The 27,990-nt window shown below is 34.1% G+C and overlaps 4 protein-coding genes across 8 annotated transcripts; 3 read left to right on the plus strand and 1 right to left on the minus strand.

Annotated features, from left to right (window-relative positions):
• Window positions 1-1,415: 1,415 nt before the first annotated feature.
• On the plus strand, window positions 1,416-8,651 carry LOC111394550 (probable N-acetyl-gamma-glutamyl-phosphate reductase, chloroplastic). Of its 3 annotated transcripts, none has more exons than XM_023020411.1 (14): window positions 1,416-1,628; window positions 1,793-1,945; window positions 2,100-2,207; window positions 2,984-3,070; window positions 3,269-3,319; window positions 3,425-3,496; window positions 3,649-3,768; window positions 5,238-5,298; window positions 5,400-5,480; window positions 6,172-6,251; window positions 6,320-6,409; window positions 6,680-6,808; window positions 6,891-7,005; window positions 8,427-8,651. In XM_023020411.1, the coding sequence occupies exons 1-13, from the start codon at window positions 1,566-1,568 to the stop codon at window positions 6,996-6,998; spliced, it is 1,203 nt and encodes a 400-aa protein (XP_022876179.1). In that variant the 5' UTR covers window positions 1,416-1,565; the 3' UTR covers window positions 6,999-7,005; window positions 8,427-8,651. The 3 variants fall into 3 exon arrangements, with proteins under 3 accessions (XP_022876179.1, XP_022876178.1, XP_022876177.1); XM_023020409.1 differs by lacking the exon at window positions 8,427-8,651 and adding an exon at window positions 7,542-7,821 and having other exon boundaries at window positions 1,417-1,628; XM_023020410.1 differs by lacking the exon at window positions 8,427-8,651 and having other exon boundaries at window positions 6,891-7,821.
• Window positions 8,652-9,885: 1,234 nt separating this feature from the next.
• LOC111394552 lies at window positions 9,886-13,899 on the plus strand. Of its 3 annotated transcripts, none has more exons than XM_023020413.1 (5): window positions 9,886-10,040; window positions 10,216-10,286; window positions 10,976-11,401; window positions 11,908-12,154; window positions 13,587-13,899. In XM_023020413.1, the coding sequence occupies exons 2-4, from the start codon at window positions 10,236-10,238 to the stop codon at window positions 12,106-12,108; spliced, it is 678 nt and encodes a 225-aa protein (XP_022876181.1). In that variant the 5' UTR covers window positions 9,886-10,040; window positions 10,216-10,235; the 3' UTR covers window positions 12,109-12,154; window positions 13,587-13,899. The 3 variants fall into 3 exon arrangements, with proteins under 3 accessions (XP_022876181.1, XP_022876182.1, XP_022876180.1); XM_023020414.1 differs by having other exon boundaries at window positions 13,594-13,899; XM_023020412.1 differs by lacking the exon at window positions 13,587-13,899 and having other exon boundaries at window positions 9,916-10,073; window positions 11,908-12,129.
• Window positions 13,900-15,562: 1,663 nt separating this feature from the next.
• On the minus strand, window positions 15,563-20,047 carry LOC111394553 (serine/threonine-protein kinase SRK2E). Its single transcript, XM_023020415.1, has 9 exons — window positions 19,462-20,047; window positions 18,772-18,846; window positions 18,593-18,694; window positions 18,459-18,512; window positions 18,260-18,352; window positions 17,856-17,948; window positions 16,555-16,659; window positions 16,378-16,476; window positions 15,563-16,084 (listed from the first exon to the last, which is right to left on the minus strand). The coding sequence occupies exons 1-9, from the start codon at window positions 19,636-19,638 to the stop codon at window positions 15,791-15,793; spliced, it is 1,092 nt and encodes a 363-aa protein (XP_022876183.1). The 5' UTR covers window positions 19,639-20,047; the 3' UTR covers window positions 15,563-15,790.
• Window positions 20,048-22,976: 2,929 nt separating this feature from the next.
• Window positions 22,977-25,961, plus strand: LOC111394554 (pentatricopeptide repeat-containing protein At2g15820, chloroplastic). The gene is made up of 2 exons (XM_023020417.1): window positions 22,977-23,556; window positions 23,910-25,961. Exons 1-2 carry the CDS (start codon window positions 23,041-23,043, stop codon window positions 25,782-25,784), a joined length of 2,391 nt encoding a protein of 796 aa, XP_022876185.1. The 5' UTR covers window positions 22,977-23,040; the 3' UTR covers window positions 25,785-25,961.
• Window positions 25,962-27,990: the final 2,029 nt, after the last annotated feature.

Raw genomic sequence — 27,990 nt, forward strand, 5'->3', positions numbered from 1 at the left:
TTTTTAAAATTTATATACTTTAAACTTATTTTTGAATAAAATAATTCTATACGTGGATTCAACTTTTATTATTTTTTAACTACACATTCTTTAAAAAAAATATCGCTCATAAAATCATTCTGAAAAAAAAAAAAAAAAATCTATGTTGTGTAGTGATGAAGGTGGAAGAATCCATTGCTTAAGGTCATTAGCAATTTTTCAAATGAATCATTGGATGGTGGAATCTCCTATCAACAAATAGGAATATTCGTCCTTATTTTGAATGAATCTCACGTTCTCCATAATTATGATAATTTATTATCTCACGCTCTACCAAATGATCAATAATTCCATGATTACAATAGGTTAAGTGAAGAATCCAGGATTTTCATGACAAACAATACTTTTATACAAGTTAATAATATGTAAATGGAGACAGGCCATTTTACAATTTTTTTAATTTAGTAGATATATGTCATATGTGAACTTTAATGTGCTCTTGTTTGAGCCCCATTTTTGGGGGAAAATACATTTTTGAATAGTGTATTGATAGGAAATATGTGATTAAAAAAATAAAGAATATTTCTGAATTTGCATACAATATTATTTTATTGAAGAATGTGATTGAAATGATATCAAAACACTGTTTAAATTTTTTTAATTATTATATATTTATTTTCGTGTTTGATGGCGAAACCATGACATTAACATACATATAGGGCCTGTTTGGTTAGTCTTTCGAAAAATCTAAAGTTGATTATGAAATTAAGAAAATGTTTTTAAATATGTTTGGATAATTTTTGGAAGTATTTGTTTGCTTAGAAAAGTTTTAGAAGAATCAGATTATAAGTTATTAAGTGATAAAATGAATAATTCGTTATTGGAAAGGCCATTCCAAAAGGTCTAGGCGAATTCTTAGTTGGAATTAGAGGATTTTTGTAATTTTAATTGATTTTTTTATCACATTGTGATATTTTATTACATAGTTAAACGAACCCATTTGAAAATAATTGGGTGATAACAAACTTATCAACGATAGGAACCTCGTATTTCCAAGGAAGCTCATCTATAAAAAGTAGAAGTCTTACGTCACTTAGCTAAAATAGACGTTTTTCAAAGTTTGATAGCCAAAATTAGACCACATCAAAGTTTAGTGAGCAATAGAAAACTTTTTAAAAATTTATTGAGTAATCGAAAACGTTTTTCAAAGCTAATGACCAAAATTCGATCACCTCATAGTTTAATAATGTGACGGGACGACACATGTGATCTCTAGTAATCACATCATCAATTCTGTTAAAGATTTAAAATGAAAGTTATGTCAACAAATAACGTTTGAATAAGTTGAGTAGTCAAAATTCGATACTTTAAACTTCAATAAAATACGTAAGTTCAGTGATCATTGGACAATTAAGTCAGCAAATCACATAGTTGTTAAAAATTATGGTTCAGAACTCGGGTTTAAAAACCCTAAACCCCTAAAGCCCAAACAATCTTTATTTTTTTTTGTCACTGCACATTTCTCATTGAAGCCTACATCTGTTCTTGTTATTAATTTTCATACTCAAACAAAAATCAGGGGGGAAATGGGTTTTTCGGCTTCTTTTCGTTCAAGTTATTGTGATGGAGGTTGCTTTCTCAAGGTTCAGGTAAATACTCAAAATGTATTTTCATGGGAAAAAAATGAAATTTAGATATGTTTTAGCTATAGTCATCGAGGTTAATTTTTAGCTGCAGCATTGTTGAAGTTGATAATTTTGAGAATCTGGGTTATGTAATTTATGCAAGTAAATTAATGTCTTTAATTTTGTAGAATGAAATTAAGGATTCAAAGATGAGAAAAAAATTTGTTAGAGCTTCAGTGGCCTCCTCCATAAAAAGCTTGAATATTATGGAAATTAAGGCCCCGAAATCAGTAAAATTCCGAATTGGTGTTCTTGGAGCGAGTGGCTACACTGGTTCTGAGGTATAATGTATTTAATTTATTAGTTCTTCTGTTGTGTTCAATTATTTGTTTTTGTCACTAGTTAAAAAATTTAATCTTTTGCAGTGTGGATTTAGCTTTTTTGTTTAATTTTTATGGGGTTTAGCTTCATCAATGAAATGATTCTTTTTGGCAGATAATTAGACTGCTTGCGAATCATCCAAACTTTGAGATTACTCTGATGACTGCAGATAGGAAAGCTGGCCAATCAATCGGATCTGTTTTTCCTCAGTTGGTCACGCAAGTACGATCCTGGTGCTTCATAATGTGTTGTGAATGTTGGCAAATTTGATAATATAGTCTGTGTGCGCGCACGCGAGAGATTGTGTCTGCATGCATTTTTATGCCCAACTTCTGTGTATAGACTTTCTTTATGATTATCGCCTAGTTATGGTTGAGCCTTTATATGTATATATCTCGACGTACTAATAGAAAGTGAGAAAATGTGATACAAGGTTTCTGACTTCACAAATGGGGGACAAACTGGAATAAAAAGGAAATTCAGTTGGAGTCCTCAAGTTAGTTGATTCTGGTACATCAAGAATTGCAACTAACTGCGTAATCAGCTCTTGGAACTGAATTGGGCGGATTAATGTAAAAAGGGATATGCATCAGAAAGAATTATTACCAAAAAAAAAAAAAAAAAAAAAAATTCTCTCTTTACTTTGCAACTCTTTTCCCTTTGTATATTTACCATTGCCACTGTGATTTTTCTGTGATCTGTTATGCATTGTGAGGGAGAGTAAGGCCTGCTTGTGTACTGATAAATTCTGTTACTTCTTCATATTGAAAGGGTTCCTCCCATCCTGTGGATGGAGAGTATTACAGTCGAATCACATTAAAATATTTGTGACTATTGCATCACTTTCTATTCTCTGTTCTGTGTTGATTTCTTGAGTTTCATAGCAAGAATTGTGTGATCAATTCTCTGCTGCATTTTGCCAGAAACGTGCTGGGGTTCTCATTTTGACTATCTTTTTAATCTTCCTTATAAGATGATATTGCGCATCGATCTTACAGGATTTGCCAGATATGGTTGCTGTCAAGGATGCAGATTTTTCTACTGTGGATGCTGTATTCTGTTGTTTGCCTCATGGAACTACTCAGGTTCATTAATTGTCTCTTCTTGTCTTCCATATTCAGACAGACACTTTGACGCCTGAGAAAATCCTTAGTTCGGACCGTGTGACTAAACTAGTCCATTTATAAAATTGAAATTACTTTTTTACTTCTGATTTTTGAAGTTACTTTGTTAACATGCAGCTATTTTGCTTGATACTGTTAACTACCCTATTCATTTTGCAGGAAATTATAAAAGGTCTTCCAAACAATTTGAAGATTGTCGATCTTTCAGCGGTATTTGCTGAATGCAAATTTTATTTAATGTTTTAAGTACGTCCTTTTGATAATATTAATTTTATTTTACTTCCCTTTTAAGTCATAAAAGCTGGTTATATGTAGGATTTTCGGTTGCGAGATGTTGGTAAATACGGGGAATGGTATGGTCAGCCCCACAAAGCACCAGACTTGCAGGTTGATTTAATATTCTCATGGACCTCTCCTCGTTGAAAAACTTCTGATGCATTTTAATCTTAATAAATCTTCTCATTGTGAAACATCTACAGATTGTTTTGCACTTATGCCTTTTTTACATGTGAACGATTCTTGTTGTTGGTAAAATACAGAAAGAAGCGGTGTATGGTCTGACGGAGATATCTAGAAGAGAGATCGAAGATGCACGTCTAGTGGCAAATCCTGGCTGTTATCCAACTTCTATTCAGATTCCTCTCATTCCCTTGTTAAAGGCATGTCTGTTTCTTATAATAAGTGCTTTTTTATTAGGTTGCCTAACTGCATTGAGTAATTAGATGGCTCTTCTTTTACATAAACATATGCGAAATATAGGAGAAGAAGGGGTTGATCTTGTTCAGACAAAATAAATAATATTACCGAAGTTTTGAACTCATTTTCTACTTTTTATCATTATATTAACTAAAATCTGTTTGTATGATACTCGAATAGTTACTATGTCTTTGGTTTTTACTCCTTGGCGTCATATTCTACTGAGTAGTTTATTGGTAACTGATGGAGTTCAAAGTCACATGCTCATGTGTTAATGATACAAATGAGATTAATTAGTTCTTGAGCTCTAGTTTGGTACAAAATTATTGAAGGGAATATACAGCATAACAAACAAGATTTTGGCTATTTTTCTTCCTTAATACATTTCCCTCCAATTCTTGATAATTCTCTTCAAGAACCATGCAGACGACCAACCCTAGCATCTCATATCTTTTCTTTTTGACAAACCTGAAATTCACCGTGCTTGATATGGGCATATATTATTCCCCTTTCCATATATCTTTTGGATTCAATAGAGTTTGCAAAGATTGAACTTTTGATGGGGTGGGCATTTTAACCTGAACCGAAGATCCGGTTTGGTTCCAAGAAAAACTTTGGAATGGCAACTGAGAATTGAGCTGGACAGTTCTTGATTCTTGAACTGGAACCATGGTATCGAACTCTAAAGTTGAACTTGTCATTTTTATAAGTTTTTATTTTTTATAATTTATCTATTCTGACCTAATGACCCAATATAATGCAAACGAAACTTTAGGATGGAAAGAAAAGTCAAAAAAGTTGATTGTTATATTGTTTTTAGAGGAATGAATTTATGTTGTTTTTTAGGTAAATGAATTCATGTAATTTTTATAAGTTTTCTATTTTTTACAATTTATTCACCCCGACCCAGTGATTCGGTGATTCAGTAGGACGCAAGGGAAATGTTGGGATGGAAAGAGAAGTCGACCATATTATTGTTATGATGTTTTTATAGGAATGAATTTATGTTGTTTTTGGCATTTGTAGAATCTAGTACTTATTGTTGGTTTCTAGTTTTTGGTTTGTTCTTTGAGTATTCAATTTGGTGTTTATGCTTTGGTAGATATTGGATGCTATTTGTTTACATATTATGTTAGATATTTGATGTTATCATGCTAGATATTGGATGTTATTTGGTGACATGATTTATTTCTTCTATTTTTGCTAGATATTGAAAAAGTAATTTGTATTGTCTGCTCAAGGTTTTTAAAAAAGGGTTATGAGTAGAACTAAACTAGAACTGACGATTCGGTTTTGGTTCCAATAATTTATGTGGATCTGAATGATTCCATTTATGAAATACTCGATGTATAATGAGTAGTTCCAGGTATTGAAATACTCGGGCAGATCCACCGGACTCTGAGGCGTAACTTTTAATATGAAATGGTTGCAGGCTAAACTGATTGAAGTGAAGAATATTATCATTGACTCAAAATCTGGTGTTAGCGGAGCAGGTTTAAATTATGTTCACAGCCTTCCTATGGCCTTCCCTATCAAAACTATTATTGTTATGTTCAGCAATGAATCAGTTTTTGATATTTGTTACGCCATGCAGGGCGTGGAGCTAAAGAAGCAAATTTGTACACTGAAATAGCAGAAGGCATACATTCTTATGGTATTACCAGGCATCGTCATGGTGAGTAATCAATTTCTAGGAATTCAATAATCAGTCTCTCTGATAATACTTAGTCCCTGTTTGATTTGGATAAAAATGCTAGTCTAAGTAGATTTTGATGAAAGTTGATTAAATGTGTGGTTGAAAAATTGATGAATATTGTGGGTCCCATTAAATGTGTGTTTGAAAATGAGTTTTAAAAAATGGGGCCAAACAAGGGCTTAATATGCAAAAACTATTAAACAAGTGCCTAAATTGACCATATGAACCTTTTCATGGGGGTTCATAAATGCCATCTACTTTAAGAGATATTATGCCCATGCCTTCCTTCTTGCTGTCACCTTATCGAGCATGTTTTGATAAGCTTATTAATGAGTGATAAGTTACTTAATTTTTTGTCTTCAAACAGGTTGAAGAAAAGTTACCTTTTTCTTACTTCAACTAAAAATGAAGTTACTTTTTTGAAAGTAAAATTACTTATTTCTAATTTTAATCAATAGGAAACAAACACTTGTTTTAAAATTTTAAGTTTACTTATAAACTAATAACTAAACTTTTTAAGCTTAACCAAACATGCTCCAGTGACTATAGAATCCATTTTATTTGTCTGTTTTGGAGATTATGGATTTGTGCATTTTTGTAAAAGCTAAAACAAATTAATGTCATCTTGTTTGGATTATAAATGCATTAATAAATTGTTTTCATTTTATAGTGCCGGAAATTGAACAAGGATTGTCAGATGCTGCAAATTCAGAAGTTACTGTTAGCTTCACTCCGCACTTAATGCCGATGGTAACACTTAAACTAAGATTTATAGTCTGTGCTATCACTCTCTCTTATTCGCTTCTGTTATTCTCCAGAGTCGTGGTATGCAATCAACTATATATGTGGAAATGGCCCCAGGAGTGTCAATTAAGGATTTATATCAGCATTTGAGCTCATTTTATGAGGTAACTGATCCATTCAATAAAACATGTTTGGGGAAGCTTAAAATCTTATTTATTTCTTATTTCAAAAAGCTACTTTTTGTTTCTAAACATGCTTTGATTAATTACGTTCGCCTTACCCTTAAGTGAAAAGAGAGTTATTCTAGTAGTGTTACTTTAATTTCAAAAGATGGAGGAATGTAAAAAATGTTATTATTCCAGGACTGGCGTATGAAAATTTATTTTCTAATTGGCCAGAACTGATTGTCAAAATGTTGTTATCCTGCTTCACAGAATGAAGAATTCGTGATTGTGCTGAAGAAAAATGAAGTTCCTCATACTCGACATGTTCGAGGATCTAATTACTGCTTTATGAATGTATTCCCGGATCGAATCCCTGGAAGAGCAATAATAATTTCTGTTGTAAGTTCTTCTCATCCAGTCCAGATTATGTAGGATCTTTACTTTTTTTTTCTTTGCTCAGTCTCCAAGTGCCATGATGCAGATTGATAATCTTGTGAAGGGAGCTTCGGGTCAGGCATTACAGAATCTTAACTTGATGATGGGAAATCCTGAGAATATGGGACTCCTTTACATGCCTTTGTTTCCTTGAGTATTACGTAAGTTAATGTTCTCGTTACATGTGTTACTCTCCACTCGATTATCCTCCACTAGTGACACCACGAACTCTATTTTACTGTTTTACTGTTTTACTGTATTTGAGGCCATGTGATGAGAGGTATAGAGGTGTAAACTGGTTTGGCATGACTCTGTTTTTGGTATGCCTCTGCCGGGCTAGCCTCTACCTGGTGAATTCGAAATCTTTAAGGCACAGTTACTGGTTTAGCCTGGACCGGGCTGTCCCAAATCCGTGCCAGACTGCCCAACAAAGTTTTACTTTTGGTAGGTAGAAGGCCCGAACCAGAGAAACAATGTTACTTTTTTCCAGTCCTCAGTTGAATTCTCTTTGTATTTTCCTGTATCACCCTTCACATTCACATTCACATTCACATTTATATGCAAATGTTTTTGTTGCTCGGATTCACACAAAATTTAGGACTGGAGACTTTGTCCTAATGCAAATTCAATCATAATTTTGACATCAAAGTTCATATACTCAACACTTGTTAGAGGATTACTGTGCTTTTGATTGCAGGTAATCAAGAGCGATCTTTACCTGTCGAGAAGCCATTGGATGCGTCCAAACAGCTGAATTACTAGGCACCTGCCGATGTTCAATTGCAGAACTTGTTCACAAGCTCAGTTCGACATAATCGGCTCAATGGAGTACTTGTCCTATTTTGTTGTGCTTTATGTCTGTATTCCTGAGATATTCTTTTTCCGATAAAAAAAAATATTGATTTTTTATTTATTTACACTAGAAAATAATAATAAGTGTCATAATGATAATTAGAGGAAAGAATTGAATTTTGGTTTTTCTAATTTCCTGCCCTTTTTGAGTTATTACTTTACTTAACTATCATTCAGGCATGAACAAAAATTCTCTGATGTTGCTGAAACATCTTGGGCTGCTGGTTAAGTACATCAAGATTTTTGGTTAGTTTTTAGGGAAAATTGCAGCAGAGGCCCCAAACCTTTAAAACATTAGCAGACTTTCCCCAAACCTTTAATTTGTTGTAACCGTCACCCCAAACATTTCAAAACGTTGCGGCGGAGGCCGTCTTGGACGGTTTTCATCCAAATTTCTATTAGTTGACTAAGAATTTTTACTTTGACCATATTTTTAATAATTTTGAAAGGGTAAAATAGTAACTTCCATTTATTACATTAAAATAAGTGAGAAAATAAATTAGAAGAAATAAGAAATAAGAAAAAAAAAGAGGCCAGTCGTCTTCGTCCTCCTCCACCTTAAACCGGAACCCAAAATCAATTACCGCCACTGCTGCCTTCACCTCCCCTGTGTTCCACATGTATGTCCATTCCTTCCAAGCTTATAGACGATTGGCTTTTTTAATTGGATTTTAAAATTTGGTTTATAGATTGGAGTATAATTTTGATCGATTGTGATTTGTTTGCACAGAAGGGGATATGTGGCCGCATCATCACAGAGTGGTGTGTCCAGCAGTGTCAGGGAGGGCTTCGAATGTGATGTTGAAGAAGGGGAGAAAGAATCGACCAAAACCTCATGGGTGCCGGATCTAATTATCGGATATTACATGCCGAAAAATCAATCCAAAGAGGTTGACGCTGTCGAGTTGAGGGAGATTCTGTTGAAGAACAAAATCAAATGATACTAAACTGGAAATTTTAAATTTGAATCCAATTTTTCTTCCATTTGACTATGATCCTCAATAGATTATATTACATACTCCACAATTGTTATAGCTTTGGAACTTTTGTTCTCAGGTGTAGGAACAGAGGGGGAGGGGGAGGTGGCGGTGGCGATAATTGAATTTTGGTGGGGGTTGGGAAGGAAGAAGACGACTGGCCTCTTCTTCTTTCTTTTTTTTCCCTTTTTTTTTATTTTTTCTAATTTAATTTTTCACTTATTTTAATGTAATAAATGGAAGTTACTATTTTACCCTTTCAAAATTATTAAAAACATGGACAAAGTAAAAATTCTTAGTCAACTAACAGAAAATTGGATGAAAACTGTCCAAGAGGGCCTCCGTCGCAACGTTTCTAAAGGTTAGGGGTGATGGTTGCAATAAATTAAAGGTTTGGAAAAAGTCTGCTAATGTTTTAAATGTTTGGGGCCTCTACTGCAATTTTCCCTAGTTTTTATGTTAAAGTTGACAGTGATGCCATGTTTGGACTCTCAAGATGACCACATGAAATTCCTATAAAAAAAATAAAAAAAATATATAAAATTAAATAAAAAATAAAAAGGAAAGGACGAACTACATGACATTGGATAGTATTGAGAAAGAGGAAGTTAGAAAATCTTGTTTATTATGATTTCTAGTTTCCCACGATATTGTAAATATAGTATTGTGTGCCAATCCAAGATCATTCTTCTCGAGATGAATTTTTGAGGGTTGTACTTTTTCTTGAAAAACATGTAATCTTAGATTATTCCGTAATATAAAATAAAATCACCTCCTCGCCGTCGCTGCCACCTCCAATGATGAATAAATATGCGTCTTTAGAATCCATATTGTTCACAATGAGATAGCATCTCAATAGACTTCTAGTTAGAGAAGATCAAGTACTATATCAAGTTCCCAAGATGGTATGGATCGAATCATACTAATCTATTGTTCGATAGCAACTTTCGACTCTAATACATAACACCTTTCATCAAGATTTCGTGAGAAGGAAAAGAGAAATCTTAAAAATACGTTCCAATTTCCACGTATTATAATTACTTATAATTTAATCAAACTATTCTAATTCACATATTTTATTATGCCACTTAGTTAGAAAGTGGTTGATGGATAGGATGATAAAATGCGTGTTGACAAGATTTGATTGGATAAAAATATTAAAAGAGTGTTTAAAACAGTACAATAATAAGATATTATGTTGACCATTATGTTAGGATTACGTCACTTTGGGCGAGAGTTGAAATTCAGTGCACGAAAACAAAACCTATACCCAAGAGCTCCGAACCTGGGCTCCTACCCTTAAACCCTTCAACAGTATGCTATATAGATAAGGTTTTTCAACTCCTTTTCCGTCGGCTAACAAGAAGGTAAAATGATTAGATTTCAGTAATCCCAAAAAAGTAAGGATTTTTCATTTTTTTAGTCGGGTTTTGAAGTTTTTTTTGGAGACAGTAAAATGGTTTTAGTAATATCAAGTTGATAATTCTGTATTTTTTATTTTTATTTTTTTTGTTCGTCCACTCGCTGAATTTCGATTTCCAGCCTTCTGCTAGGAAATATATATGGCTTACAAACTAAATTCTCCTGCTGTGTATGGGCTCGAGGGAATTAAGGTAATTCTAGTTTAACTTGTAGCGTTTCGCTCTGTTTCAATGAATTGCTTCAATTTGCGAAAATGGTCATTCGTCCGGGGTGGGTTGCTTGATGGGAAATTTGATAAGGGAAATGTGCTAATGGATAATGAAAAGAAAATTTCTCCGATTTTATGCCAGAGTGGAAGTTTGATATGGTTTTTATTTTTATTTTCTCTTGCAATAATGCATCTCTCTTGAATTTAATCCGAAGCAATTAGAATGATTTTGCAGGAATTGTCGAGGTGTTTGTGTAACTAGGTGTTATTCAAGGAATTGCAGAAACTATAGAAATCAAAGAACTGCTTTTCTTTACAACGAAAATGAGTTTTCATCTGTATGAATAGATAATTTCTATTACGTCTGCCACCATAGCTCCGAAGCAAAAGATGAAAATAAATCATAGATGAGAAATGCCCCATGTGGTTAACATTCATCTCTGGTTTAAGGGGGGTGATTTTCCCTTTGGAAGTGGTTGGAACTTCGGTTATTTTGTCTTGGTAATTCGAGTTATAGAACTACCAAGTGATTCTACTGTCAAGTACACTGTAGCTTGGCTGTGATGATATGTCATTTAAATATGCACAAGTACATAACTTTGTAGGTTGAATATATAATTTTGTTCCATGTGATTACGAGTTTCAGATTACAAATTTGTTGTGTTATGACAGAATTGGCCGTTATGCAATAGGCCAGGTAGTTGCATGTTGAGTCTCAAAAAAAGTGGAACGTGCCGAGTTAGTCCGACAGTTCAGTGCATTATGAACATGGTCAATGGACAGTCGGATGAACCTGGGAAATTACAATTTGGATATATAATGGACAAGTCAAGAAAATTGTGGGATAATGCTCCTCAGCCAGTCAAGAGCTTCCCCTGGAAGAAGGCATCAGGAAATTTCATTCAACTCATTCTCGACCTTGTCTTGGCAGTAATTAAGTACTTATCTCTACCTGTATTCACAATTACATCCATTAGTGAGATGTCTTATTGTGCACATGAAAAGAAGCTATTCCTCGTTCCACTTCCATTTCTGGTTGGTGTCGCTGTAGCTGGGGTCTTAAGAGAAGCAGCCATTGCCTCATCTCCATCTCTCAAGGTGAATTTTGTATGTTGTATAACATTTAACATATTAAATTGAAGGATACTGAATAAAAGTTCCCATAGATGGTATTAATACATAACAAAATTTTCTTTGATCCTTAACTGATCTATAATCTACACACTCAAGATACTGGCTAGGATTTCACAGCTCGAATTTGATACAGGGATTAATAGACCATTTGGACAACGTTATATAGTCCATTCCTTGTATGCTTGTGTTTGTTGTTAATGAATTTCATGGTTGTCGTTATTTTTGTTTCATTTTGCCTTTTATTGTACTACCTCTATTTGTTGTAATTAGTTGATCTTTTTTTGTTGCCTTTGATCATATCAACTCTCTAGTTTTTGGGGCGATGTCATAGAAAATGACTTCATGAAATTGTCTGAACAGTTCATTATTCTATAACATGGAGACTTTGTTTCAGCATTTTATTGTAATCAAACCTTAGAAGGAAGAATTAGATTTGTATTTTGACAGGGGTTATCTTCATGTTATTGCAGAATGCAGAAGTCCCCTGGCATCTGGTTGCCATTGCACTATTCTTCACCTTGCTTAAATTGCCCGGCCCATATTACCCGTATTGGGGGCGTATATTCATTCCACACTTTGCAAATGGTGGATTGTCGAGGATTTTATGGTTTGCATTTCTATTGTACAGAAAGCCTGGAAAGTCATCATCAACAACAGCACCTGATTACTGAGTGCACGGTCAATAAATTAGGCCCTAATGTTGAAATATTTAAACAGGTATGAAATGTCCGAGAAAATAGTACCTTGTGTCTTTTCTGAAGCTGATTTTCTTTCTAGAATGCTTCTTTTATTGGTTATATAGATATCATTTGTTGAATTTACTTGTTACATTGTTCATGGTTTTAGGTAAATATGTAATATAACCACTGAAATGTGAATTTTTTTTCTTTTTCTTTTTCTCCCCCCCCCCCCCCCCCCCCTCTCCTATTCAACTACTTTAATAATTAGAGGTCCTAAAACATGAGATTTTTTTGTTCTCTCTATGCTGCAATCTACTTTCTGTAATTAAATAAAAACCATCTCTGTCACGTGTGGTGAACACTAATAAATAGAACCAATAACAGCATTTACACAATCGAAATAAGAACCATAACCCTTTTGAAGATCACTGTCGTTCCCCCATTTTTAACCATTTGTTTCAGTTACCACTGTAATTTTTACTTTCTCATCAAATCTTTGCATTGGCTCATTTCATTCTCATTCAAAAGGAATTTTCGTAGTTTCATCTCCCATATAATAATGACATGATCCATATAATGACATGATCCATAAGAGACCCTTCTAGAGTATAGCATGCATGCCCAGTCTTGTGTTTTGCGTACTTGGGGTCATACTGTGTTTGGTTAGGGGATGTTTGAGAGTCACTTTTATGTAAAAATGTATTTTAGAATAGTAATTTGATGGAAAATGTGTGGTTGAAAAATAAGGAAATTTTTTTTATTTACGTGTAATATTATTTTAATAAAAAATGCGTGGTTGAAAAGAAGAGAGAAAAATACATTTTGAAAAAAATGGGTACCAAACGGGGGTTTAATGAAAGATGGAAGATCCTTACTTATACAAGCTGTGTATGTGACGCAATATTATATAAAGATATCATATTATTTAGTTTTCATTTTTAAAGTTTATTTTAGAAACATAATTATGATTTGATTTTATAGTATTTCCTTCCTTAGAATAGGGTCTTTTGAAACTCTATATAAAGGGGGCTTATGCGATGAAATTGACAAGCTTTGATATTCAAAATAAACTGATTTCTCTCCCAATTTCTATATTCCTCTCTCTCTCTCTCTCTCTCTCTCTCTCTCTCTCTCTCTCTCTCCCCCTCCCCTTTCTCTTCTTCTCTTCCCTTTCCCTTTCTTCTATAATATTCGTACTGTCGCCTGCATCAGTATGTGTATGTGTAACGCTATATGTGCTGCACCTCCATTTTACTGATTTCTTCTGCACTTGTTGAGGGTGGTCGGAGACAGTTGTTAGTTCCTTTACTCTTTGACATGATATGAAAATATTTTGATGCCTAAATAAAGAACGACTTTACAGTTTTAAATCTGACTTCACACTTTTCTGAATTGATGTGTTCGATATGGTTCTGGCAATCCTTGAAATGTTATATCTTGGTTTTATATTTATTTAGTATCGTTTCCAGTGTGTAGGTAGGAGAGGTTGCTGGATCACGAAACTAAGCTATTTTCGAGATGCATATATCCATCAGGTTTATCTACATCTTCAGAATTCTTTAGGAAGCGATAAAAGTAGTTCATCCCTCTGGTCGGCCAGCAAGCAAGAAGGTTTTAGCTTGAAGATATTGATGGTTTACTGTATTGGATGTCTAAAAGAGAAGATGATAACGAATTTTAGCAGGTAGGGAAGTGCACATTAGAAATTTGTTTTTCCATGTAATGCTTTATATTCATTTTTAGTTGTCGTTTTTCTGGTAAATTTTCTTTCACTTTTGACCAGTCCCAAACTTTAGCATATCTTACTAATTCGTATCCAACCATTAAATTCATAATTTTACATCCAAACTTCGCACGTCCTTAATATTACTATTTTTTTCCTCAATAAATTATAATAATAATAATAATGAAAAAATCAACACATTCTTATTTATTGAACCATTTGTACAAGTTTGAAAGGTTTGGACCAAAAATGCAAAATAAACATTTGAGACCATTTGTGCCAATTTCCCTTTAAAGTTAATTTCCCAGAGAAAAATGAAGTATTTATATAGCAAGTTTATAAAATATATAAGGATAAGTTTTGGTGTACATAAAATATATACATTGGGGGTGTCCACACCCCTCATATGGGGTGAGGGCCACCTCGCGCGGGTCTTACTTCATATGAGGGGTATGGACATCCTTATGTACCCAAATTATGTACACTAAACACAACTTAATACATAATATGTGAGATTGTGTTTCAATCGAGTATCAAGTATTATAAGCATATGGATACCCATTTAAAGGATTTTCAAAGTTCTGATTAGGCGAAAATTACAAAAAATAAAAAATATGCCTTCAAATTTCTATAACTCGATGAAGATCTCAATAGTGAAACTAGAAAAAGGTCGAAGAAGGAAGCTCGAGCTTGTCGTAGATATTTTATAATCATACAAAAAATTTGTAATGATTTTTTAAATTTTCTAAACATCAAAAACTTACAAATTGCTATATATAATTTACGGACTTTGGTGATTTGGGTTGATTTAATGTTTGTTGGGCTCAAATTTTATTTCACTTTTTTGAAAGTTATAAAAAGGGGTTAAACTTTAATAGGCTAATTTGAACATAATTTTTAACACAAATGTGTAAACATTTTGACATCTAAGAACGCATATATGGTCAACGAAATGAGTGAACCACATTATCATACGCATACCTCGTGCGGAGAGTTTTAATGAGCGTATGCAGATATTTTAACACGTTGATAAACAATAAGCATACAATTTATGAATTCGCATTTGTAAAGTTTAACCATTGATGCCCATTACTGAGTAACGGAAATGTTCTTGCCCACAGTGAATAATTTAATCTTGCCTACTTAGAGAGAACCATAATTAAAATTATCCTGCCACATCAACAAGTAGACAATCTTATCCTACCCACCGTGGACACGAGAACAATTTCATACTAAGTAAATTGCATACGTAGTCTTAACTTTGACGAAAGTAACAATCCTCCTCATAACCAATTTTTTGTCTAACTTTTACCATCAATATTTAAGAAATTAAAAGTAAATTCCTCTTATTAATATATATTCGAAAAGACAAAATTATTTTTATTTTCAAATAAAAAAAATTAAATAAAAGTACGAAAATTAAGGGGAAAAAATCATTTCTTCAACCAACCCATCAGAAACCACACCACCCCCAAACCATCTCTGATGCAGTTTTTAACCCATCATAACTTTCGATACGGTATACTTGATAGTAGTTGACAATATAAGAAAGGTGGCATAGATGAATCAAATGTCCATTGTCACTAATCCTAGCATCCCTAAATAATTTATACCACTTGCCACATTCCATGAGTTTCCAATTAAAAGACAGAAATGCAAAATTTCATACACAACAGTGTTAAAGAGAAGGCAGATTAAGCGAGAGCAACAACAACTGCAAAGTGCTTGAAGAACAAGAAAAATATATACAAAACGAGTGCATAAACGATAGTTTGAAATGGCTAAAGATTGTTTCAAAGAAACACAAACTCGACCACTGAATCGAGTTACAGATGCAGCGTAAACATGGAGGAACAAATGGTTCTTGTTAAAATAAACGAAGCATCATCAAACAGTGCCACTACCCTTTCATCAAACAGTGTAGTTCACCTTCGGTTTTACATCGTACAATCACATAGCATAAATGATTTCTCCACTGCTATCAATGTCAAGATCAGGGTCGCTCTCAAGATCTTCCTCCATATCGTCGTAAAGGTCCTCGCTGCCATTAAGATACTGATTTAGATTAGTAGTCCCGGCTGCCGGGATAGTAGCCTCAGTAATTATCGACATGATTTCAGCATCACTCTGCATCGGTTGATCAGGCTCCTCGAACTGGTTGTTTGTCATGTTTTCATCCATAAGATCTGCAGGAAGGTTCTTCAGAAACCATTCGTGGTTCCTGATCTCAGGAATACTTATCCTCTGCCACAAGGTAATAGATGTAAGACGACTTAAGTTGCAATATGCTATACCTAAAACGCTAAAATAAGAAAAGAGTCTCTCTGATATCCTGTTATCACAAAATGGCAGCACCAAGAGTCATGAGCTTAGCAAAAAGGTAAACACACACTATACGAATGATAAAAACACAAGTTAAGAAGTTCAATAGTGACAGAAGAATAAACAAAATTTTATTTCTGGAATAGTAAACCTAAGGACGCAATAAGAGCAAGAATCTTCACGTACGCAAACAAATCTACAAAACTTTAACCAACCTTTGCAGGGTCTGCAACAAAAATCCTTGAGATCAGGTGATGACATTCTGGAGATATATGAACATAATCTGGAATTGAATACTGAACATTCAAGATTCGCTGCAATAAATGAAGCAGGTATTTCAATAAGCAATCTTAATAAGATAATAATCACAGTCATGGCAGGCTTAATAGTACCTGTATCGTCTTACGGAAGTTTTTGGGCTCCTGAGGGTCCTCGAAAGGGTAAGCTCCAACCAACATAACGTACAGAGTTACTCCGCAGGACCAAACATCTGCAATCTGAAAGAGTATTGGCACAGGAGATAAGAACTTAATCTGCTGGTGAATACTGGTATTTTGCAAATTCAGTAGTTATAAAGAATAAAAGACAGAAAGTTTATCTAAAGATTATCCATACATATAGTTGACAACACGGATTAGTGAATCCCAAAATTTGACAGAGACATAAAATAAGTACATATGCTGAGAGGAAATCTTAACTTGTTACTCAATACTAATGACTTAAGAATAAGACAACTAGACAAATTTACATATTTTACCCGCTATTCCATTAAATGTTTGTGTACACCATCCCTATCCCTACCCTCATGGCTATAAGCAGGTTTGAATTGCAAGAGATCAACTAGAGCACATGGCTCGTCCCAAGCTCATTGAAAATCATGTTGGGAGCTGAGGCCAGGCAAGCTAACAACATGTTTTTTCAGCTTTTAGACATTTTCAGCCATGAACGAGCTTTGCTCATTAAGCAAACAAGTACTTCAAGCTTGGTTTTAAAATAATGAGATTATCTTGTACATTCCATAAGCCTAGTAATTCAGCTCAAGCCTTGAACAATCTAGCTTGGGTCGAGTAAGCTCATTACGCCCTTGCCCTCCAGCATCAGCCACACATTTCATCTCTGAAATCATATACTCACCTTTCTTTATGCATGCATATGAACCAATTATTATCTCGTCTTATTCTCATATCTCTCATCCTTATCAGGCACATTCACCTCATACCTTCTCTCTTTTGTTGGATCTTCGTCTCAAAGATCTCCATGCAAAATGAACGGTTTCTCCCTCTTGTTTCCTTTTCTATTATCTACTTAATTCCTTTCTTCCCTAATCATTTCCACCTGCATCTTCTTGTCATATGCTTCTTAAAAAACAAACACATACACCATCAATGTTTCAATATGCCTCTATTATGTCTAATTGGTGTTGTTTGTCCAAAATTGCACTGCTAAAAGTCTACCATCAGGTAACGGAGACTGAAACTTCCCCAGGAAGGTTTTAAAATTTCTGTATAGAAACATCTTGGAAGCATGGAAAAAATTGGAAAAACAGAAGAGTCTATCACATTGTAAAAACATGAAAGCCTCTGTTTCACAAGCCAATCATGCAACTTGTCTGATCAACTTGCAATACTGAAAAACGAATAGCAAGTTGCTCAACTAGCTCTCTGAAAGAATTGAAGCATTATAAATTACTCACCTTGCCATCATATTCTTTCTTTAGTAGCACTTCGGGAGCGATATATGCAGGAGTACCAACTGTTGACTTTGGTTGGGAATGCAGCACCGAGGACTGAAAATAAGTGAATAATAATAGTTACACACAACAAAGAAACCAGATAAATGAGAAGTATCTAGTTCCCTGCTAACACCAGGGATATGAAGGCAAAAATATGTTCATGACCAACAGTTTCCTTTTAAAGTTTAAAACGACGGAGCATTTTTTGCATATAATGATTCGTGAGAACCTTCGGAAATTACCCAGTATCTAATACAACTCGTTTTCAAGCAAAAGGGATCCAGAAACACGATGCTGTCTCAAATGCGAGCTAAATATTTATCCAACAATTAAAAAATAAAAGGTACAAGAAAGCCGTCATCTACCTTCGAATAGCCGAAATCGCAAATTTTTAAACGAGGAGCTTGACTTCCATCCAATAAAGTATTCTCTAGTTTCAAGTCTCGATGACATATTTGCTAAAAAAAAAGAAAAAGAAAAAAAACACACATATCAGTTTGCAGGTAAGCAAGTATCTTCATTTTAGTTTAAGCAGGATCACTAAGACAGAGAGTTTATTAGTACCATAGCATGACAGTAGCTGACCCCCGATATGAGTTGCTGGAAGAAGAAACGTGCCTACAGCAGAATTTATAGCAGTGACATCATTAACATAAACAGGGAGCCATCGACAACCAAAATCAATGCAGTAGAAGTACCTCGTCCTCACTGAACCGTCCAGCATTGCATATCCGTTCAAACAGCTCTCCACCAGCTGCATATTCCATGACAATAGCCAAATGGGTAGGCGTCAATATGACCTAGAACAAAACTTATCGTGATGAGAACCACCAAGTCATATAATTGAAACACACTTATATTTTGCAAATGAATTTACCTCTTTAAATCGGACAATGTTGGGATGCCTCAGAGATCTGTGGTTGATAATTTCTCGCTTTACATTTTCATCAATCTGTCATATAGCATGTAAAATTGAGAATAAAACAAGCAAAGTTATACTTGGGGAGCCTGACACCATATTATAAATACAACATAACTCCTCTCGCTTATGATGCCTAGAATTACACAAGTTTTCCTAATGAAAACCATGATCCTATATCATTGAACACTAGAATTTGAAATAAAAGCACGATCCCATCTCATCAAACACTAGAATTTGAAAGAAAAAAATACTGCCTATTCACAAGCAATGAATCGAATGTGGAAGTAAACTCCAATCACGGAAAAAGAGAAGGGGGAGAAAAATAAAATTTAAATCTAGAAGTTCCAGCATTTCCTTTTTATTCAATATTCAATGCATAGTTGCATTGTACTCCAAACGGCCAAAAATTTACAAGATCACAAATCCCAAATTCATCTGATTATTACCATTTCGAAACCCCAATCCTCTTTCCTTTAACTAAATCTAATTCCCTCCAAATTTGGGGTCGGCCACATAATTCCTTTATGTTCATAGCTAAGACAGAAATTAAAATTTACTGAGACTTTGAATTCCAAAATATAAAGTAATATCAAAACTACAGCTCAAAGAATAAGATATGGAAATAGAAAATATAGAGGTACTAACCTTCTCACCTCTCTCGATGTACTTAACAGCCACAAGCTCATTGGTCTGCCTGTCCCTCATGAGCCGGGCCACCCCAAAATTACCCGACCCAATATCCTTAACTAGTTCATACCGATCACTATCATGCATTATCGGCATATCCATTCCCGGTCCCGCCATCCCCGCCGGTCGATCCATCCAACCGAAAATTCCCAACCCCCAAAAATAAACTTCAAATTTCCACAAGTTCAAAAGCCCAAAATCACCATCAAAACATTGAATTCTGTTAGCTGAAGATAGAGATAGATAAAGTTACTTTGCTTGATCCCGTGAAGCCTCTACTTTCCGCAACAGATCACAATAATCAAGTTCCCAGCTACCCTTTTTTTAGGGTTTTGTAGTGCGTCACTTCAACTATAACATTACTAAATTTATATTGCTCGCACATACACATAGATACACATATATCTACAAATATAAAACTAAATTTGTTTCTTTGGGTAAGGAGAAAAGAGAACTCGTGAATTAAAGCTTGCTTTTGAGCTAAAATCACACCATCTTCTTCTACATGCTTCCAAAGATTGGTGATTTTTTAAACTTTTTTGAGTGGACAAAAAGGAAACGATTATAGTAGTTGTACTCTCTGAATCAGTGTAATACAGGTGGCAGTTTCAATACCAAAAATTGCACTACTGCTCTCCAACTATGTGCCCCTAAACCAAGTTAATCTTCGACTTTATCTTTGTGTCCATATTGCCCAAGTATTGGAAAGAAAGGAAAGGTAGGACGGTTAAGGAAAGGTAATATATTATAGTCGAGCAGTCGAGCACAAGACAAGAACGAGCAAGCTCATAACTGGGCAAAGAATCTTTGCTCTTCGTTTGCGATTTTACTGCCTATGTTCTTCTTCGTGTGTGTTTGTATCAAAAAGTTCGATCCCTTTTTTATTATGGCTGCACAATAAGTCCATATTTGACTCCATTTCTTAAAATTCATTTTTAATCATACATTTTATAGAATCAACAAAATTTTATCAACTTTTCAATTATATATTTCATTACCTTTTATCAAAATTCGCTAAAAATCCAATTTTATTTAAACTAAACAGGGGCCAAGTCCTGCAAGCTTAGAAAACCTTCAAATTCTTTTCGAATCACACATTCTTTTGATAATATTTTACATGTAAATTCAATTTTTTCCTTTGTTAATTATACATTTAAAAAAAACACTATTACAAACTAATTTTTCACAAATAATGAAGTTCAAACAGAGCTTAAATTTTCAAGTATTGAATCAAATTGAGAAGTGAGCATTAGATTTCTAGAATTTAAATGAGTGAGTACAATGTAATTAGTCGATATAAATTTGAAAGGTCAATCATTATAATTCAGAGACTATAGTAAAACGTTAAGGAATAATTTGCTTTCTCCAAAGATTGAGGGTCAACTTAGCATTTGAACAATAAAACGGGGACCAATTGGAATGACGACAAAGACCTTGTACCTAAATGGCGAATCTATCCTGTGGATTCGCGGACAAAGGTCCTTTTACGGAGGCGCACGAGAATGAAATCTTGTGTACACACGTGGTGGAATATGATTGGATATTCCTTGTAAATAAAGAGAGAAAAGGTTCTAGTGGGCCCGGCTAAATACAATGTTACAGGCTTTTGATTGGTTGTCAAAGTTGATTTCGAGGCAGCCCAGTGATTAAACGGCCCTTATTGGTTGTAGGCTGTGGCCCAATCATGTGCAACCATGGGATAAGAATAATTTCCCCACAAACTACAAGTAATAAAATTAAACTTTCTAGTAATGCAAAATTAAGCACTTGTTGGAGCGCCGTTCTTGCCAAAAAATGCGTGATTAAAAAAAAAAAGAAAAAAAAGTTTGAATTACATGTAATATTAAGCACTTGTTTGAGCCCGTTTGGCATGATTTTTGAAAAGTTAAAAGCAGTTTTTGAGTTTCAAAAGTTACTTTTGGACTTATTTGGCTAATTTTGTTAAAGTGTTTTTGGTGATTAGAAGAGTTTTTAGAGGATGTTGGTTCAATGTGACTTCCTCTGAAAGCACTTTCGGAATAGAAACTACTTTTAATATTAGTTTTCAAACAAAAATTTAAAATAACCTTCTACAAAAAGTAAAAGTAAAAGTTATGTCAAACGAATCCTAAGTGTAGCTAAAATATGATCAAATCACTGTTAAATAATGTATTTTAATGAAAATAATAAAGCTCAAACAAGGGCTAAGAGTGACAAATTCTTTACTGAACATTCTAATGGCCTGTTCGGTGGTAATTGTGAGAATTGATTTTTTTACTGTTATAGAGAAACGTAGGTCCCATCTGTGAATGAAGAAATAATAAAAAGACGGTTGAAATAATGAAATAACGGTGAAAAAAATTTAATTTTTTTGGATGAAAAATTGCTACCAAATTGAGTCTAATAATATTATCAAACTTATTAGTATCGATTTGGATCAAACGAAAGTAGTTGGTAAGAGGTTGCGATACAACGGTCATTATTGGTCGCATATAAAATAAAGCACAAAATCAACCGTAATCGTTACATGCCATTTTGGACTTCAACGTCATCTAAAAATAAATATTATTTTTCTTGCCTTCTCAGTCTAATAATGTTGTTTCAAAGTATAAAAAAAAATACTTTTTGGTACAATAACTTTAAGATTTTATAATTATTGCAATAAAACGGCACAAAAATCTTGACAAAAAATGNTTTTTTTTTTTTTTGGGTTAAAATTTTCTAGAATATGATTCGATGTTTGGCCCCCATTTTGTCAAAAACTCAATGTGCATTTGATTTACTGTTTTCAAGTTGTTTTCAGTTTTGTAAAATACAGAAAACGTGTTTGATATGTTATTTTTGAAAATGCATTTTCGAAAATAAATAAAAAAATTTAATTAAATAAAGATAAAATGGATAAAAATATTCTCAATCTACTTCATTGAACTTTTATTTTTATTTTACTTTTATAGCGAGAAAAAAATATTGTAAGAGTCATCAATATTTTAAAAATATTATAATTTCAAAATTTTAAATTAAACGTTCAAAATTACAAATCAAATGTGCTTTTAAAAATTTTAAAAGAGACCCTCGAAATAGAGAATTGAAAATTGAAACACAAATTAAATGGGCAATCATTTTTTCAATACTTATCTTTAATCACACATTTTTTCATAAAATAATATTACACGTAAATAAAAAATTATTTTTTAATCATATATTCTCCAAAGGATTACTATTTCAAAACATATTTTCAGACAAAAATGGAACTAAAACAAGGGCTAAATTTATATCAAAATTTGTAAAAATATCTAATTATGTTACATATAGATTATAGTGCCCATAAGGACATCCATAATCTACAAGTGATATAACATCATTGGAGAATTAAATAACAATATCGTGAAATTTGACGTGAATATTATGAAGACCTTTATGGACATCATATTATCCTTTAAATTTTTTTTATTTTTTATTTTTTATTATCATTTTTTAAACAACTTCAAGCTCAACTAAGGGCGCTAGTGGTGACTTCTCATTATTGCTAAGGATAAAGGTCCGGTCGACGGCGCCGCCATGGCAATGCTTCTAAGCAGCACCCATAACCCTCATCAGCTCACTCTACAACCCCATTTTTGTAATTACTTCATCATCTCTAAACAAACCCACAAATCCTCTTTACGCCCTTCCTTCACTTTTCTCCGTTCCGTCTCCTCCTCCCTCCATCGCCGCCGCCTCCCTGAACCCCACCAGAATTTCCCCTCATCCGCCGTTTCCTCCAGCAACTTGGTAGTGTACGATTTCGAAGAAGCAAAAGAAAAGGAGACAGAAAGTTACAATTTTGATGAGTCTTTTGAGTTGAACGAGTTGAAGCGATCTAACTCTCCGGCAGTGGAGATAAAGGAGCTGGAGGAATTACCGGAACAGTGGCGGCGTTCGAAATTGGCGTGGCTGTGTAAGGAGCTTCCGGCGCATAAACAGGGTACATTTACTCGAGTGCTCAACGCGCAGCGCAAATGGATTAGGCAAGAGGATTGCACTTTCATTGCAGTTCACTGCATTCGGATTCGCGAAAACGAGGCTGCTTTTCGTGTAAGATTTCGAGCCCCCCTGCTTAGTTTCCTAGTACTATAATTATGATTCAATAAGGATAATGTTTGATTGATCTGCAGTTGATTGAAATAATGGAAAATGAGAGAGAGAGTTTTTGAAAGCTTAATCTTACCTTCCACAGCATCAAATATAGTCTAAATTTATTGAAATGGATCTTTGAAAGGCATAATTATAGCTGGTTGCATGTACTGCTATCATTTCTAGAAAGAAGTGTGTCTGTATATGATGCTAAATAGTTTTTTTCTGCCAGAGAGGATCTGCGGTTTGTGTGAGTTCGACAAAATTTTCTACAAATTTTCCAGGAAACATGAGGTTGGTCTTGTATTTTTCAGGTATACAAGTGGATGATGCAGCAACATTGGTTTAAATTTGATTTTGCTCTTGCTACCAAGTTAGCCGATTACATGGGTAAGGAGCGAAAATATTTGAAATGTCGGGAGATTTTTGATGATATAATTGATCAGGGACTGATTCCTAATGAATCCACATTTCACATTTTGACTGTTGCTTATCTTAGTTCATCTTCCCAAAATTGTTTGGACGAAGCTTGCAGCATTTTCAATCGCATGATTCATTTGGGAGGTTATAAGCCTCGACTTAGCTTACACAATTCTTTATTTAGTGCTCTTGTGAGCAAAACAGGAGGATCTTGTAAACAATATCTTAAACAAGCGGAGTTCATTTTTCACAGTTTGACAACGTCTAGACTAGAAATACACAAGGATATTTACGGTGGACTTATATGGCTCCACAGCTATCAAGACGAGATAGATAAGAATAGGATTGAATCACTAAGAAACGAGATGCATTCCAAGGGGATTGAAGAGAGTACTCAAGTGCTCGTGTCAGTGTTAAGAGCTTGTTCTAAGGAAGGTTATCTAGATGAAGCTCAAAAAACATGGATAAAGCTTCTTTCTTGTAATAATAATCCTCCGAATCAAGCTTTTGTGTATCTAATGGAGGTTTATTCCCGGGTTGGACAACCTATGAAATCTTTGGAAGTATTTAGGGGTATGAAGGAACAAGTGGGTTCTGCTAGTGTAACAGCTTACTACAAGATCATTGAGGTATTGTGTAAAACTCGAAAAACTGAACTTGCAGAGTCTCTCACGGCGGAGTTTATAGATAGTGGATTGAAACCCCTGATGCCTTCTTTTATTCATTTAATGGAAATGTATTCCGATTTAAACTTACATGATAAATTGGAGTCAACTTTCTTCAAGTGCCTTGAGAACTGTCGTCCCAATCGAACTGTTTACAGTATGTATTTAGATTCATTGGTGCAAATCAGCAATCTTGAAAAGGCTGAAGAGATTTTTAGTGAAATGCTTGGTAATGCAGCGATTGGTGTCAATACTCGTTCATTCAACACTATGTTGAGGGGCTATCTCACCTGTGAACAGAATGTTAAGGCCGGAAAGATATACGATTTAATGCGCCAGAAGAAATTTGACATTGATTCTGCATTGATAGAAAAGCTCGATTACGTGCGTAGCTTGCACTGGGAAGTCGTCGAAAAGCCCACAAGCATGAAGCTGAGCAAAGAACAGCGAGAAACACTTGTGGGTTTGCTATTGGGTGGCTTAACGATTGAAGTGGACGAGGAGAAAAGGAATCACTTCTTTCATTTTGTTTTCAAAGAAAACCTTATCGTACATTCCATTTTAAAGAGACATATGCATGACCAGTTCCGTGAGTGGTTAGCTTGTACTGATAAGCTGGCGGATGATGAAGATGATATTCCGTGTCAGTTCTCTACCATATCTCACTCTCATTTTAATTTCTATGCAGAGCAGTTTCGAGCCCAGGGTCGGCTGGTAATTCCTAAACTAATCCATCGGTGGTTATCACCTCGTGTTCTTGCATATTGGTACATGTATGGGGGGCATAGGACATCAACGGGGGACATACTTCTAAAGCTGAAGGCAAGTAAAGAGGGAGTCCAGAGGATTGTCAAAACACTGAAGCTAATATCTTTAGACTGCCGGGTTAAAAGGATGAATAGAGTGTTTTGGATAGGATTCCTTGGGAGCAACGCCACATCGTTTTGGAAACTAGCAGAACCCTTTATTCTTGACGATTTAAAAGATAGTCTAGAAGCAGGTGGCAAATCCACGGGAAGAGATGTGGGAACTGAGAACATAAACTTTGATATCAAATCCGATTTTGATGGAAATTCTTCGGAGTATAGTGATAATGATGATTAGAGCATGGTGCTTGTGCTTGAAAGTTACTTTTTTTTTTTGGAAATAAATTTCTGGAAAACAAGTTTTGTTAGAAGAAAAATAACTTTAAAAATCATGTTTATGAAGTTAAAAGTAAGTTTGACTTGTTTTTAAGCACTACCAAACATGTTCTAATCACATCTTGTTGTGTTATGCTTGGCTTGGAGTCACATTCTGCAAGTTTAGCGTATGTTTGATTGTGTTATGGCCATATCCTCTTGTCGATGACTTGTGATGCACTCAAACAAAATCCTGATTGTACATAGCTGTAATTTGTAAAATTCACACGTCTTCTCTACTCAACTCATTCTCATTTGATGTCCTTTCCATTTTATATCATATACTGATTCATGTTTGGTTATGTTCCTATGCATTCAAAATCTGCCACCAGTTGTGGTCTTAATTTTTCATGGTTTATCGAGATGTCGAGCTCCAGAAAATAATGTTATTCTCTCGTCCTTGATGAACAATTCGTTCATATCGAGCAAGGTAATGTATATTTCCATTCTGTTGCTGAAGAATTCTGTTTTCTTTACCCTTTTTCCCATTCTTTATGGGTAGTTTTCTGAATTTTTTTTGCTGCTTTGATAGACTGTATGTCAAAGTGTGTTTACTGATATCATAATTATAGGGTAATTAGCACAAAACGTCCCTACATTTCATAATTTTTGTGAAAAATGTACTTATCTTTCGTTTTTTGGCGTATTTCATCCCTACCTTTACCTTTTCCCGTGGAAAACACCATTTTCATTATTTTTCTCAACAAAAAGTTATAAAATGACTAATATGCCCTTCTATTTAAAAAAAATAAAATAAAGAACTAATTGCAATCATAGTTCCAATTTTTAAAAAAGTTCAAAAGAGGATGCGGAGGAGGAGAATTTTTTTTTTTTTTTATTTGGAACTACGATTGCATTTAATTATTTATTTTTTTAATTTAAATAGAATGGTATATTAGTTATTTTATAGTTTTTTATTGAGAAAAATGATGAAAAAGATATTTTACACAAAAAAAGGTAAAGGTAGGAATGAAATGCGCCAAAAAATGAAAGGTATGGACGTTTTCCACAAAAATCATGAAAGGTAGGGCCATTTTGTGCTAATTACCCTAATAGATTCTCCAAATTATTTTGCATATTAAAGAGTTTTTATTAAAGTTCTTCATCGTGGGCCTCCCTTTTTACTCGTCTAGTTCGTGATTAGTTATCTGTACATAGACACATCATGAATAAGATAAAGACATATAGGAGATATGGCTTAATCGGACATAACCAATCCGTTGTCATGTAGCTCGAAACTTAACATTACTCACAAACTTTCATGATTTGATGTTTGCTTAAGCTTAAAGTTTTTTATTTTTATTTTTATTTTTATTTTTATTTTTGGGTTTTCAGACATATTTAGATATGTTGCTCTGAACTTTTTATGCTGAGGCAAATATGCTCATAACGGCATAAGTTTTGCTGGTTGAAGATAAGTTGAAACACTGATGAGTTAAAAACCAGTTAGATTAATTGCTTCCAGTTATCAAAAGATGTCATCTTCCGGTCACTATTTTTCTGGGTGGCTCCTGGGAAATGTGGTTTAAAAGCATTATTACCTATACCTATTTTAATATAATCATGCACAGAAAAAACTTCATTAGCGAGTTCGACCACACTCAGTGGGCAGTCTTCAAGCCAGGAATCATTCTGTCAGGGCAAAAAATAATGCTTGTTTGGGTTTTATAAGTTGCTGAAATTATAATATAGTAAAAAGGTATGGTGACTGTGGGTTTGCTCTCCAATGGTTACCAGTTCGAGTTTTCTCAGGGTCACTGAGGTGAGTATCTGACTGTAAACTTCAGGGTCCCTTGAGATTAGTTGAGGTGCACGTGAACTGGCCCCGACACCCATGGTCATAAAAAAAAAAAAAAAAAAGTTATGGTGATTAAGTAGTAGTTATGTATTAAATATATGGTTAAAATTAAAATTTCAACGTATATTATAAACTATAAATAAAGAAAAACAAACTCTACTAGCAACATTTTTAATTTGGAGATTTTTAACAAAATGTTGACGAGTCATGAATCCGTAGACATCTTGTACTTTGACACAGAAGTCAACTTTAGGTTTTGTGATGAAAAATTTACGATAACCAGTAGTTTGTGCTATATGTACATCACTATTTACATATTTGTTCACCAACC

This window comes from Olea europaea, chromosome 5, assembly GCF_002742605.1.
Source record: "Olea europaea var. sylvestris chromosome 5, O_europaea_v1, whole genome shotgun sequence".
NCBI lineage: Eukaryota > Viridiplantae > Streptophyta > Magnoliopsida > Lamiales > Oleaceae > Olea > Olea europaea.

Coding starts and splice junctions, on each gene's coding strand:
- LOC111394554 (XM_023020417.1), top strand. CDS start 23,041: ATGGCAATGCTTCTAAGCAGCACCCATAACCCTCATCAGCTCACTCTA. Junction 23,557..23,909: donor AAAACGAGGCTGCTTTTCGT/GTAAGATTTCGA, acceptor TGTATTTTTCAG/GTATACAAGTGGATGATGCA.
- LOC111394553 (XM_023020415.1), bottom strand. CDS start 19,638: ATGGATCGACCGGCGGGGATGGCGGGACCGGGAATGGATATGCCGATA. Junction 18,695..18,771: donor ACATTGTCCGATTTAAAGAG/GTAAATTCATTT, acceptor GTTTTGTTCTAG/GTCATATTGACGCCTACCCA. Junction 16,085..16,377: donor TTGTTGCAGACCCTGCAAAG/GTTGGTTAAAGT, acceptor ACCTTGTGGCAG/AGGATAAGTATTCCTGAGAT.
- LOC111394552 (XM_023020413.1), top strand. CDS start 10,236: ATGGCTTACAAACTAAATTCTCCTGCTGTGTATGGGCTCGAGGGAATT. Junction 10,287..10,975: donor ATGGGCTCGAGGGAATTAAG/GTAATTCTAGTT, acceptor GTGTTATGACAG/AATTGGCCGTTATGCAATAG. Junction 11,402..11,907: donor CCTCATCTCCATCTCTCAAG/GTGAATTTTGTA, acceptor ATGTTATTGCAG/AATGCAGAAGTCCCCTGGCA.
- LOC111394550 (XM_023020411.1), top strand. CDS start 1,566: ATGGGTTTTTCGGCTTCTTTTCGTTCAAGTTATTGTGATGGAGGTTGC. Junction 2,208..2,983: donor TTCCTCAGTTGGTCACGCAA/GTACGATCCTGG, acceptor TCGATCTTACAG/GATTTGCCAGATATGGTTGC. Junction 5,299..5,399: donor ATCTGGTGTTAGCGGAGCAG/GTTTAAATTATG, acceptor TACGCCATGCAG/GGCGTGGAGCTAAAGAAGCA.